This window comes from Perca flavescens, chromosome 5 (genome assembly GCF_004354835.1).
Source record: "Perca flavescens isolate YP-PL-M2 chromosome 5, PFLA_1.0, whole genome shotgun sequence".
NCBI classification, from domain to species: domain Eukaryota; kingdom Metazoa; phylum Chordata; class Actinopteri; order Perciformes; family Percidae; genus Perca; species Perca flavescens.
The window spans coordinates 18,185,300-18,199,256 of record NC_041335.1 but is presented as its reverse complement, the minus strand read 5'-3'; the positions used below and the strand labels follow the sequence as shown (position 1 = coordinate 18,199,256).

Sequence of the window (13,957 nt, the reverse complement as noted above, 5' to 3'; positions counted from 1 at the left end):
GTGTCTGTATGTTGAATTTTAATGACAAACCATTTGATTGTAATTTAGTTTTAGGACTTTGTCGTGCGTATGTGGTTATTTGCACCAGGGATCATAGAACTGCAACAAGATAACAGATGCTTTTTTTGAGTAGTCAAGTCATCCAAATGGTCTTGAATACATACCAAGAGCTTATTCTATATAATTAACTTTTTCTTTGCAATTTCTACATTCATAATAACATACATGTAGCAATCTACAGAATAACGCTTCACAAAACTGTTAATCACTGCAGAAACTGATGTTTGTGACACTTCATGCAAAGTAGAACATTTAATGATGAATATGTATGGCTCATTGATATGAGATGGATAAATTCCCCAAAAAAGTAAAAAAAAGTTTAAGTGCAATACATTTATAAAAGTTCATCAGTGCAATACATTTGTGAAAAGGAAGTAGTTCTTTGTGTGCACACAGGGCGGCAGTTTGGTTCACTCCTTCCACATGTACTTCTCACAAAAGGCCTGGTTCTGCAGATGCAAACAGAAAGAGGATGTGAAACAAATTCAATTATTCACACTTTTAAACAGTGTTTTGACTAGTCCGCATAGGGGGGAAGGGACCCAAGTCTGTCTTTTTCAAGAAAAGAAAATAGATTTTCCATGCATTTTAAACCCATTTCAAATTTTTCAACATTTCTCTAAAATGAAATTATGTAAATTCTAGCTGTGATTTGTCATTTTTGCCCGGAAAAACCTTATGCCTATCATCCATGCTGCAGATAAAGCATCTGGACTCTCAATGCAGACCATCGTAGTTGCCTCCCCTGGTACTAAAAATACAGTATTTACTTACTTATTCACCATCACGGAACAAAACATTGAAAACAATCCTGAATTAATAGGTTAAAATCTCTACAAAAGAGAAGCTAGATACAGTGGACTTAAAATAAGAGAACAGCCGGGAGTCCTGTAGCTGAGTAAAGCTTGGGTCAGGTTTAATGGTTGTGAAATGACATGATGATATGGGTGGCCTATGCTGCAAATGGCAAAATACGGTTTTGTTGAAAAACCTAATGCATTGTTGTACGCTGTATTTAAAAAAAAAAAAAAAAAAATTAAAAAAGAAAAAATTAACTTACACCACATTTCTGAGCAGTTTGAATGTCTTTGCACCAGTAGCTTGGCCCCCAAGTACAGCGATTCTTTCCCAGCGGCTCCAACTTCTTGGAGGCCACGCACAGATCAGCTCTCTGCAGGACAGACGAGAGATCCCGAGAAAATGAACCAGACCAAAGAATGTGTGTTCATGAGTTCAAGTGGTTATACTTGGTTTATGATTGGTATTGCATTTTCTAGGGCTCAGCATACTGTTGTAAATCAAGACTTGTGGATATAGAAATATCTTTTTTGTCCCTCCAGTAAGACAGGTCATTGTAAAAGAGCTCATTCTTACCTCACAAGCATGCAGAACGTCCATCTGGTTTCCCAAAACTTTTTGCAGTCGGGAGCCATAGATTTTAGTGAAAGCCTCACACTGCAAAGAGCACAAGAGTTACTTCCATGCAAAGTGACAAAAATTTTGTTTCCTTAGTCTTAACTAAAAAAGGAGAGGCCATATATTCTATAGTTGTACTGATTTGTGAAGGTGTTAGTTGGGAGTACTGATGGATATTTAGTGTTAGTGGGAGCTGAGGGTCAGACCTTGGGGATGGCATTGGGGTGGTGGACACACACAGACTGGAGGAAAGAGGAAGTCTGAGGTTCGGTAGAGTTGAGACCCAGGTGAAGTCGGCTCAGCACAGCCAGCGTGCGACATGACTCACAATCCGAGGGGAGGAACCACTCTAGGAAATCAGCGGAGCGTTAAACTTGTTAAAAGTGTGAGTTTCTGGTCAAACTGATTAGCAAACGATGGCCTAATGTATTCATTATAAACATGTGACTAACCTGCATCAGGCTCCTCCTCGAACAAACAGAGGTGCAAAAGAGTACATATTGTGTGAGGTGCAGCTGACGATAAGAGGAATTCGACTATCTGCGTGCCATATTTGTCGACAAAATCATCACATCTGTCCTTATAGCTCTCTGGTACGAGACCACACACCTCTCCCATGATCTTCATCAAAGCATCCTGCAGGGCAAAAAAGAAGATATTTACATGATGTGATGTACCGGATATGTGCCTGATGTTATACAAAATGATAGAAAAAAAGTTACCTCAGTCATATTCTTGGGCAACAGGGTTTCCAGTTTCTTGATAATAAACAAACACAGGGTGCAAGCTGGGTTGAACTGCCCCTAAAGAGATGATAGCTGATAAGATGGCCATATATAAGATGGAAATAAAAAACATAAGTTTCATTTCAACTTTCATTTAACAGCCACTTCTGCTTTCTCATACTAACATGGGTGCTGGTGGCTGTGCTGAGTGCAGAACTGGATACATCTTTATTGGTGGCATGGTGGGGAAGTTTCAGCAGTTCATCCTCCTTACGGGCAACACAAAGTCCAAAAACCATACAGGTCTCTCCTGGTTTCTACATAAACACATTATCTTGCATTAAAAGGTGACCATTGAAGGCCATAGTGTTAATTCTTTTCCCCTATGTATCTTTAAAGAAGCCTAAATAGGTGAATAAACTCACCAGGTGACCTGGTGTCTGCTGCAGGACTTTCAGCAAATACATCTTCACCTGTGATTCACACTCTGATGCCTGCTCTCTTGGGAGGCTTTGGCAAAGAGCATACAAGGTTCCATATACAGTCTCCTGCAAAAGCACAGCAGTCAGTGCATTGTCTATGTTGTGGCAATAATACTGGGTATCTACTCTGCAGAGTGCAAAGCGGGCACGTGAAAAATAGCTTGACAAAATGTAAAGCTTTGAAAGTCACATTTCAACGCCCTGACATTAGAATATTGGAATTTCTCTCATCGAATCGGATTACAACGCACAAGTACCTCATTATAAGCGCTCATTTTAAGGTTTCACTTTTAAAGACATTACTGGGATCCCAGCTGCTGGGTGTGTCTGCCAGTTTCCCCTTTAACCAATTCCACAAACCCTGCACGTGTGTGGTCAGTAAAGTGAAACTGCGGTCACCAACATCCTTACCTTGGTATCTCTGCTGGAAATCATGTTGGCAGACAGCTGGATGACCTGACTGCACTCTGAACACATAGCTAATGTCTAATAAAGAGAAGCCACAGTGAGATTTATTAGACCTGAAAAATCATGTCAGCAATATTTGATTCAGTTAAAGCCCAGTGACATATGGCAATAACATCACCTTTAATTAATAAATGCATTGGCTATTTCAAACAAACACACACATACGTGCAAAAAGAGAATTAGGATTATTCTAATACAATTTTACCACAGATTTCTGTTTGATGAACCTGGAGTCTCCTTTTATCAGAAAGAGAAAAGACAGTGGTGGGGAGAGAAAGAGACAAAGGACACGCTTTTAAAAAAGGTAAAGGTAGCCTACTATATAATTATGCTATATATTTCAGCACTTGTCAGAAGTATTGGGGTGTAACGTGTTTTGAGGGTACGTTGTGATAAATCCGACGATAAGAACCTGATCTTTGACAACAGCACGAATGGCGACTAGTCAGGTGACAGTGATGCGGACATTAAAGTCGTTGCCAGTAAATGTTTATCTTACCGGGCCACAGAGACACCGCGAGGACCACCAGGATAAAGCCAGATGTTGACATGATGTGAAGAAGCACAAAACGATATGAGCCGCAGGTGATTTTTGTCTATAATAACATCCGTGCTGCTCTTCTTCTTTGTAGGTTTTAACCACAGTTGGCAAACTACGTATTAGGTGCATTATCGCCACCGTCTGCTTCGGACGAGCATGTAGCATGTAATGTTGTTTGATAAAATAAAAAAACTATTTAGGCCTAGTTCACGATCTGGAGATGTCTGCTTCAAATTCATCGATGCAACAATTATAAAATGTGCATATATATATATATATATATATATGCACATTTTATAATTGTCTGAACTTAATCCTTCCTTTTTAATATTATTTTTTTTTAACCCTGAACCATTGGTATTTTTTCTGTTATTGCACTTGTTTTGTAATAAAGGAAAAATAATTCTACTTTGATGACTTGGGTCACCCAATCACAGTGGCAGGTGTAATGTGCAGGTGCTGTGGAGCAAGTCATTTCAACAAGAAAACAAACAAAAGATAACTTGGTAATCAATTTAAAGGCTATGTGTAAATCTCTAAACCACAAATTTTCACTGCAGTGTAAAATAGACTAGAAGTGGAGAAATGACCTCAAGTCCTTGAATATATGTAATATTGTCAAACTGTAAGACAATAAACCTTTCTTTAAAAAATAACAATACAGACAAAAATATGTTACTACTTTATCTGGGCTTTGTACACTCACCTAAAGGATTATTAGGAACACCTGTAAGATTTCTCGTTAATGCAATTATCTAATCAACCAATCACATGGCAGCTGCTTCAATGCATTTAGGGGTGTCGTCCAGGTCTAGACAATCTCCTGAACTCCAAACTGAATGTCAGAATGGGAACAAAAGGTGATCTTAGCAACTTTGAGCGTGGCATGGTTGTTGGTGCCAGACGGGCTGGTCTGAGTATTTCACAATCTGCTCAGTTACTGGCATTTTCATGCACAACCATTTCTAGGGTTTACAAAGAATGGTCTGAAACGGGAAAAACATCCAGTATGCGACAGTCCTTTGGGCAAAAGTGCCTTGTTGATGCTAGAGGTCAGAGGAGAATGGGCCGACTGATTCCAGCTGATAGAAGATAAACTTTGACAAAAATAACCACTCGTTACAACCGAGGTATGCAGCAAAGCATTTGTGAAACCACAACATGAACAACCTTGAGGTGGATGGGCTACACCAGCAGAAGACCCCACCGGGTACCACTCATCGCCACTGAAAATAGGAAAATGAGGCTACAATTTGCACGAGCTCAGCAAAATTGGACAGTTGAAGACTGTAAAAATGTTGCCTGGTCTGATGAGTCTCGATTTCTGTTGAGACATTCAGATGGTATAGTCAGAATTTGGTGTTAACAGAATGAGAACATGGATCCGTCATGCCTTGTTACCACTGGGCAGGCTGGTGGTGGGAATGTTTTCTTGGCACACTTTAGGCCCCTTAGTACCAATTGGGCATCATTTAAATGCCACAGCCTACCTGAGCATTGTTCTGACCATGTCCATCCCTTTATGACCACCATGTACCCATCCTCTGATGGCTACTTCCAGCAGGATAATGCACCATGTCACAAAGCTCCAATCATTTCAAATTGGTTTCTTTAACATGACAATGAGTTCACTGTACTAAATTGACCCCCACAGTCACCAGATCTCAACCCAATAGAACATATTTGGAATGTGGTGGAACGGGAGCTTCGTGCCCTGGATGTGCATCCCACAAATCTCCATCAACTACAAGATGCTATCCTATCAATATAGGCCAACATTTCTAAAGAATGCTTCCAGCACCCTGTTGAATCAATGCCACGAAGAATTAAGGCAGTTCTGAAGGCAAAAGGGGGTAAAACATGGTAGTAGGGTGTTCCTAATAATCCTTTAGGTGAGTGTATATTAAGACTGAGATTTAGCCTTACTTGGGTGTTTGACTTCTTGCTGCACATATCTGGAGTTTGGTAAGGCCAATACCGGGTGTCTAAACCATAGATTGTATGTAGTCCATTCTCTAAATAAAGAGGAATATGCCTGAATTACTTTGTAATACTTTGTTGAAAATAACAGCTAATGAAAGCTTCTGAAGGGACCAGTAGATGGCAGCAGATCAGAGGAAATACTGTAAAAAAAAGAGTTGGTGCCGCTTTCAATTTTTGTTTTTATTAACTCCAAGTTGCATTAACTCATAACAATAAATAAAGTTCACTTTTAAAACCGTACTTATGTTAACTCAAAGTTGCAGTATTTTATAACAATACATTGAGATAAGTTCAAAACCTTTCCTATCTTAACTTTAGTAGTAGAAACTCATAATTTTGCAAAGTTAAGGTAATTTGAAATCTACATAATACCCACTTATTTTCTGTTGAATTTATATAGTTGAATAAGTTTAAGGTATAACAGTTAAGGTAACATATATATATATATATATATATATATATATATATATATATATATATATATATATATATATATTAGGGCTGTGCTCGATTGAAGAAATTCTTAGTCAACTAACACGCATTCAATTGTATCGACTAATCGATTAGTTGATTTGATCGACAGATCTGTAAATCTGAGTTTCTCCGCAAAGAGTCATGCAAAAGCACCACTTTAATTCTTGTGTTTAACAGAGATGCGCTCATATGTTTCTTGGAAATAAGTCATTCAGCATGAAAAAAGCATAGAACATGACTAATCGACTAAAGAAATCTAAGCTGACTAAGACCAAAACGACCGATTAGTCGACTAATTGACTAAGATGGAGCAGCCCTAATATATATATATATATATATATATATATATATATATATATATATATATATATATATATATATATAGACAGTAAGTGTGCCACATCAAACATAGAAAAAAATGTGTGTGTTGAGTGTTTTCTTGAGCTTGGTTGGCGCATGCTCAGTAGATGGAGCATTCCATTGACTGCCATTCATTTTGGCGTCACTTTGACAGCTAATAACTTTACATCTGAAGTGTTTAAAGACTATTTGTCCATTGTTTATTTATAAAGAAACACAACAATGTATAAAAGGCTCCATTACCTTGTATCTCACGTTATGGCTCCGTAGCAGACGTTTTTGTAAAAATAGGCTAACGATTGTGTCATAGCCACGCAACTTACTGTTGCATAGTAGAGGAATTACCGTACAGTACAGGAGAAGCTTGCAGGCAGTTTCGACTTACATTAGCTGTTTAAGTTTAATAACTAATGTTAACTAGCATTTTAGTTAGCAATAATTAGTCTGTGCCTATGTTGTCTCCTAACATATACCAATGTTCTCCGTCTCTGCAAAATGTGGAATGATTGAGATTTCTCTTGGCACAGCTACCACAAGACTTACAATTTTCAGACAGGTTGCTCATGTCACATCTATGTCGTCAAGCTCAGTTGGAGGCTGCACAGTAACGCTCAGCCATCACCAAAAAAGTACTTCTAATAGAGAGCCGAAGTTACGCCCTTCTATTTCCGGCCAATGGGACCTATCTTTCGAAAGAATATGAACGAGAGTCAATGAGATAATATTTTATTTATCCCGTTTGAATTGAGCCATGGATTACAAATATGATGTTAAAGTAAAAGTATAAGACTTTGAAAATACATAATTACAAAGACTACACACTTCAATGTCGCATGGATGACGTCTCGCTGAAGCTACGATGTCTCTGTGTATCGTACCGGGGATGTAATGTTACTCAAATGAACAGAGGATCTTGCTTGTTCTTTTGCTTATCTGCTGAAAACACTTCACTGGATAAAACACATCAGGTAAGATAATATTACATGTGTTGTGGAACAAAGCTAAGCTAGCTAGCGAGCAAGTTGAGCATCAAGCTAGGTGACGTAAATTGTGTGAGACGAGAGAGGTAGTTCACTAAGCGGTTTCACACAAAACTAAGTGGTCATATGACAAACCTACGGCTAACCGAGACTTCGGTTGAAAAATTATCTTTTAAATTGACGAACATCATATTTGTAATCCATGGCTCAATTCAAATGGGATCAAAAAATAATTATTATCTCTTTTTCTGAAATAAGGTCCCATGAGGTCCACCGGAAGGGATGTGCCTTTGGCTCTCTATAGACTTCACTGGTCTCTGTGGAAAACAACAGTGTGACATTGTCCATTTCTTTTCTATGTTTAGAACTGAGCATTGACATATATAAAATGGACCAACAGAGGCCGTTGCTCTGGACGGAGACCAGTGAAGGCTATTAGAAGCACTTTTCCGGGGATCACTTGCTTTACTGCGCAGCCTCCAACTGACCGAGACAATGTAAATGTGACGTGAGCAACGTGTCTGAAAGTTGTAAGTCTTCTGGTAGCTGTGCCAAGAGAAATCTCAATCATTCCCAATCTTACAGAGACAGAGAGCGTAGGTATATGTAAGGAGATAACATGGGCACAGGCTAATTATTGCTAACTAAAATGCTAGTTAACATCAGCAATTAAACCTAAACAGCTAATGTAAGTCCAAACTGCCTGCGAGCTTATCCTGTACTATGCGGTAATTGGTAAATGGTCTATCTTTCCTAGACAGAAAAGTCAACAACAAAGTAATACAAAAACTTCTATGTGCAAAATCTATCTCTGCCTCCAGATACAAATGGGCCCCCTTATATGAAAATATTAACTGGAATAGAGCATGGAGTAACCCACATAGGTTTTTAATTACAAACAAAGTAAAAGAAATATCATTTAAAATTCTTCACCTTTTTTACCCCTGTAACAAGATTATCTCTAAATTTATCCCTACCGTAGACGAAAAATGCAGCTTTTGCTTTATGGAAACAGAAACAATAGACCATTTATTCTATAGCTGTTCACATAGCTCTTTCATTAATGGACAACTTGGCTCAAACATAAATTTATCTACTTTTGATATCTTGTTTTACTTTTCTGACTCCAACTCCTCTGTACAATATATAGTCAACTTAATAATTTTGCTTGGAAAATTCTTTATTCATAAATCGAAATTTATGAAAAATAAACCTCTTTTCAATATCTTTAAAATTGACTTAAAAAATTATATAGATTGTATTTCTGGATTAGAGGGTGAATCACCATCAAAATGTATGCAATGCTTATCTGATTTAACTTTATAATTAATTTAACTGATATTTAATGTATGATACTCTGGCTATGTACCTTTTTGTTATTTTTATTCTTTTTTTTATTCTTTTTCTTTCTTATGTTTCTTATCTTTTATGAAAACATGTTATGTAACGAAATGAGTTGTGTTCGACAAGTCCAATCTATTTGTTTTGAGAAATTGTAACAGAAATATTTTGCATTAAAAAAACAAAATGTCCCAACTCAGAGTAGTTTCCTGTATCTGTGTCACGTGGGCTCCACCTCAGCCACGCCTCGTATTATTTTTATTTTTTATTATCTGTTTATTTAACAGGGACCATACAAGCAGACATAGTTACAATACAAAGCCCGTAACTGATGCGCACTTTAGGAGACCAGCGGAAGGTCCTGAGTGTATTGATTCCAACGAGAGAAGCGAACGTGAACACAAATTATGAGCGAATTTTTCACCCCATAATCACCAAAGTATATATTGGACCAATTTTTCACAAGCCACATATCTCCAGAACATTCTGTCACTAAAATGGCATTTTTCAGACGGACACATCAGGAGAAAATTAACTTTGTTTGAGACCTGTTTCTGTCTCAGAACCACACTCTCGCAAGATCTGGCAACACAAAGAAGCTAACGTCAGCTAACGTTCGTGAATGCCCTAACAAAACTCTCTGTGATGCTAAATGTCTTTTAGCTGTGTAAATATCTAACGTTAGCAAAAGAACATATTAACAAATTATATAACTTTTCATCTATCCACATGATGTTCACTATACGTTCAAACGAGGTCACGCCCCGTTAATACCATTGGCGCTGCTTGAAATCTCTTTTAATACATCCATGCTTGAAATGCGCTATGTTTAATATAGAGGATCTTTGCAAGTGTACAGAGCTTACAGCTCAGACAAAAACAATGTAAACAACTGCCATGCGCAAATTAGGGTTATGATGCCAGCGTGTCTAACTCTGGTTTCCTTGTCCACACGAATACAGAAATACATTTTTCCATAATCTCTACTTTGGCCGTAGTTTTTAAAACGCTGCAGTTGTGTTTGTGTGCGGACAAAACTCCACACCACAATATACTCTATAAAACACCTCACAGAAAAAGTTACGGTTATGGAAATACCCGTGTACATGTGGACATGCCTCCACTGGGGCCTCTCTTATTTAGCTGTCCACAAAATAGCGTGTAACGTTAGGCCTATATGGGTGCGGGGGGAAGTTGAGGCCCGCGTCAGTCAAGCACAATAAAGACCCCATTACTGTCTGTGTAATTAACGACTTGCTTCTCTCCTGAATCAGACGACAGGGAGATGCAGGTGGAATTATGTCCATGTGTTGGAGCATCATGATACAGCGCAGTCCGTTCTTCTTAGCCTACTATTAAGACATTAAAAAATAACGTTAACTGATGTAAGTGCTTCTTACACTTACACTAACACTATTCCAAAATAATGACTTGAATTGAATCCAATTAAAAAATGTGACTGTTGGTATAGGGTGTTTAGTTTTAAACAACTGAAAGCCGACCCAGCTAGCAATGTATGCTACTGTAATCCTGCAAGCACCACATTTATCAGCTAGCCTACGGTGCGTTTAGGGCCAAACTGTTGTCAATTACATTGCCACCTTATCCACTAATTTATCATACATTTATAAAATCAAACAATTTAAATTAAATTGGAAAATAGGTTAAAACTTGCCTGTGTGGGATCCAGCTATAGTAATAGTTTTTGCAGTATCATTAAGATAATTACTTGAACTGACGAAAATTGAATTGTCTATAGTTTGTGGTAATTAACCTTCAGCTCAAACCTGACTGATGCAACCATTAGTGATTCATGAAGAAATGGCACCAGAAGGATGAGGAAAGAGACAATGCAAGACTGGAGGAATGAGAAGAGACATTTCACTGAGTGCATGCAGGGGAAGCTCTTACCTCTGGCTTTCAGAGATGGAAGGGTCTTTATATGTAATGGAAACATATATGATAATATTGGAAAGGACATATACCATATAGTTCTGCATGTTGTATGCTTTGGATGAGATTGTGAAATAATGTTTCATCCTGGTAATTGATACAGCTTTGCTTCCTTATGCCGCAACAAATACAACAAGAAAGACTATTGTGATTTTTTCTTGTCTTTAGAAACCTCTGGGATGTTTTAATAATACAAAATATTGAATATGTCTTGCCTGAGAAAACACATTCCAATTAATAATTATTTATGAAAAATAAATATAATCTCTGAGTTAATCTTGGAGATCAATTCACAAAACCGTACAGCATTTTTACAGCTGCATTAGCTGAAAAAATGGATAAGCAGACCGTTCCAACACAGTCTTCACTGTTGATTACATGAAACAAAAATTGGTCACTGATACTTCTTATTCATTCCTAAACAAAATTTGTTACCTTACTTCCTGCTTTGCTGCTTTAGTACTAGAGGGTGCCGCCACTTCTGTATAAATGTTGTTATGATTCATAATTGCTCATTGGAGTGTCTCCAGGAAACATTCTTTCAGATAAAAATTAAAGTAAGACATGATCGAATATGAGGAAACACTACAAGACTAAATAACTTGTTCCTTGCAGTGTAGAACAAATAAACATGCACTGAAGACAAAAGGCCATTGTCTTAATGGTATGACAAACCTGCAGACTAATCCCAAACAGTGTTTTTTTCAATAAAATGTTTATTGGCTTTTGTTTGAACATCAAAAAAAAAAAAAAAAATATATATATATATATATATATATATAAACAATAATATAAACAAATAGACAAAAAATAAAATAATAAAAAATAAATAAAAACATTACGGGACATCCAGAACAAAACTAAACCATAAAATAAGTAAATTATACATTTGGATATCACAGTTCACAGCCATACATTGTGTAGTTTAATTTGCTATTTCAGTCATCCGATGTTGTCTGATCAATTTGGTTACAGTAGTGCAAAAAGGGAGTCAAAATTTTGTAAAAGTCTTTTAGTTTACCTTTAACAACATAAGTCAGTTTTTCCAAGGCAAGGTTGCTGGTCATTTCTTTAAACCACTGACTAGGAGTGGGTCCTTGGGTCTCTTTCCATTTTAAAGCAATAGCACGCTTGGCCTGAAGCAAACTAAAATCAATTAGTTTGCGCTTTCTTGCATTCACCTCAAGATTTACTGGGTATAAATGAAACAAACACAATTTAGGTTCAAGAGGGACATTTTCTTAAACCAATTTACCAATCATAAAAAAAATCTCCTTCCAAAATCCTTGAATGTCATTACACTCCCAAATACAATGATAAAGGGTAGCAATTTCTTGTTTGCATTTTAAACAGTTATCTGGAATATTTGGATTAAATTTATGTAGTTTGACTGGGGTAATGTAGGTCCGCATAAGCCATTTATATTGCAACAATTTACACCTAGTATTGATGCTGTGATTTTGGGCAAATAAACAAGATTCCATCCATTCTTCTTTAGAAATGTCTTCCTGAAGATCATTCTTCCATGCTGTTAAATAGGACAACAAACTCTCTTTTGATTCCTCTAAAAGTATATTATAAAAGTGACAGATTGCCTTTATCCTTTAAATGTTTTAAAGTGTGATGTTCTATAATTGACAAAGGGGGTTCTAAATATTTTTTTATTTTAGAGTGTATAAAACTTCTTATTTGTAAATATTTAAAAAAATGTTTCTTAGGGATATCATATTTTCTCATCAGTTGCTGGAAAGACAACATTAAACCTTCCTTGTATAAATCTTTTACTTGACTTATTCCCTTATACATCCAGTTTTTAAATCCCTGATCACTTCTCCCCGGCATAAAATTGTATATGTATAGTTGTATTACCCCAAATAGGTGACAAACCTGACAATGTAATTTCTTCATCTAAAAACGTATGGCTTCATACCATACAGAAATTGTATTCCTAAGGAAAGGATTATGCGTAGCTTTTTTGAGCATTTTTATTGAAGATGAGTAAAGATACATCTGTAATGGAATTGTTATTCAGTTTTTTCTATATCTAGCCACGCTGGAGTGTCTGTATCTATGAAGTAGTACATAGCAGAACAAAGTTGAGCTGCCCAATAGTAAAGTTTTATATTTGGTACTTTAAGCCCTCCCCGTTTGTATGGTAGATAGAGTAAGGACAGACGTAATCAAGGACTTTGTTGTTCCATATAAATCTTGTGAATGTTTTCTTGAGTATAGCAAAGAATGTAGCTGGAAGAGGAAGTGGAATTGATTGGAAAAGGTATACAAATTTTGGTAGAATTGACATTTTTAAATTATTTATACGTCCTATAGTAGAAATTGGCAATGCATTCCATCTCTCAAGTGAGTCTATAACTTTCTTTATTAATGGGTCGTAATTAATTGGAATAATTTCTTTTATATTTGGGGTTATCTTAATTCCTAAATATGTAAAACCTTCAGGGGAGCTGGCGAATTGAAGGTCAGACAGTTTCTCCTTTCATCCCCATTCAATAATAGCAAGGCACTTTTATTATTATTAACTTTGTAACCTGAAAACTCTCCAAATACAGTTAATATATTATTGAGTGCTTGAATAGAAGGGTCTAGATTTGTAATAAACACCACAATATCATCTGCAAACAAGGATAAGTGATGTTCCCTCTCACCTATTGTTATGCCCTTGATTTCAGGACTACTCCGGATTGCCATTGCAAGAGGTTCTACTGCAAATAAAAATAACAGAGGGGACAATGGACATCCTTGTCGTGTACCTCTACTTAAATGAAAGGGTTTTGATATTTGGTTATTTGTTATTATTTCTGCCAGTGGATCATTATAAAGTAGCCTAATCCATTTAATATACCCATCACCCAGGCCAAATCTCTTAAGCACCTCAAAAAGGTATCCCCATTCAATCCTGTCAAAGGCTTTTTCTGCGTCCAATGACAGGACTGCATGGTCCTTTGCATTTTGTTTTTTACATAATATATTTAGGACTCTACGTATGTTATGGAGGGCTTGTCTTCCAAGCACAAACCCATTTTGATCATTCATAATAAGGTTCGGTATAAATCCTTTGTTGGACTTCTGTGCTAGTCATGGATTGTCTATAACGAACACCATGTTCGAACATAGGGATGCTCATAAGTGTACCTGGTACCAGAGCACCCTAGGCCG

The 13,957-nt window shown here is 36.8% G+C and overlaps 1 protein-coding gene across 2 annotated transcripts; it reads right to left on the bottom strand.

Moving 5' to 3' along the window:
- Window positions 1–3: 3 nt before the first annotated feature.
- sftpbb (surfactant protein Bb) lies at window positions 4–3,850 on the bottom strand. 2 transcript variants are annotated; one of them, XM_028577863.1, is made up of 11 exons: window positions 3,651–3,845; window positions 3,357–3,388; window positions 3,095–3,169; window positions 2,627–2,749; window positions 2,387–2,518; window positions 2,199–2,279; window positions 1,929–2,112; window positions 1,683–1,825; window positions 1,435–1,515; window positions 1,121–1,231; window positions 4–509 (listed from the first exon to the last, which is right to left on the bottom strand). In XM_028577863.1, exons 1-11 carry the CDS (start codon window positions 3,700–3,702, stop codon window positions 471–473), a joined length of 1,053 nt encoding a protein of 350 aa, XP_028433664.1. In that variant the 5' UTR covers window positions 3,703–3,845; the 3' UTR covers window positions 4–470. The 2 variants fall into 2 exon arrangements, with proteins under 2 accessions (XP_028433664.1, XP_028433663.1); XM_028577862.1 differs by lacking the exon at window positions 3,357–3,388 and having other exon boundaries at window positions 3,651–3,850.
- Window positions 3,851–13,957: the final 10,107 nt, after the last annotated feature.

What these genes read in the sequence shown, in the direction of transcription:
- sftpbb (XM_028577862.1), bottom strand. Translation starts at nt 3,821, where the DNA reads ATGCACCTAATACGTAGTTTGCCAACTGTGGTTAAAACCTACAAAGAA. An exon ending in CGCGGTGTCTCTGTGGCCCG is followed by an intron (nt 3,170 to 3,650) that starts GTAAGATAAACA and finishes TCTCTTTATTAG; the next exon opens with ACATTAGCTATGTGTTCAGA. An exon ending in AAACTGCTCAGAAATGTGGT is followed by an intron (nt 510 to 1,120) that starts GTAAGTTAATTT and finishes TTGCATCTGCAG; the next exon opens with AACCAGGCCTTTTGTGAGAA.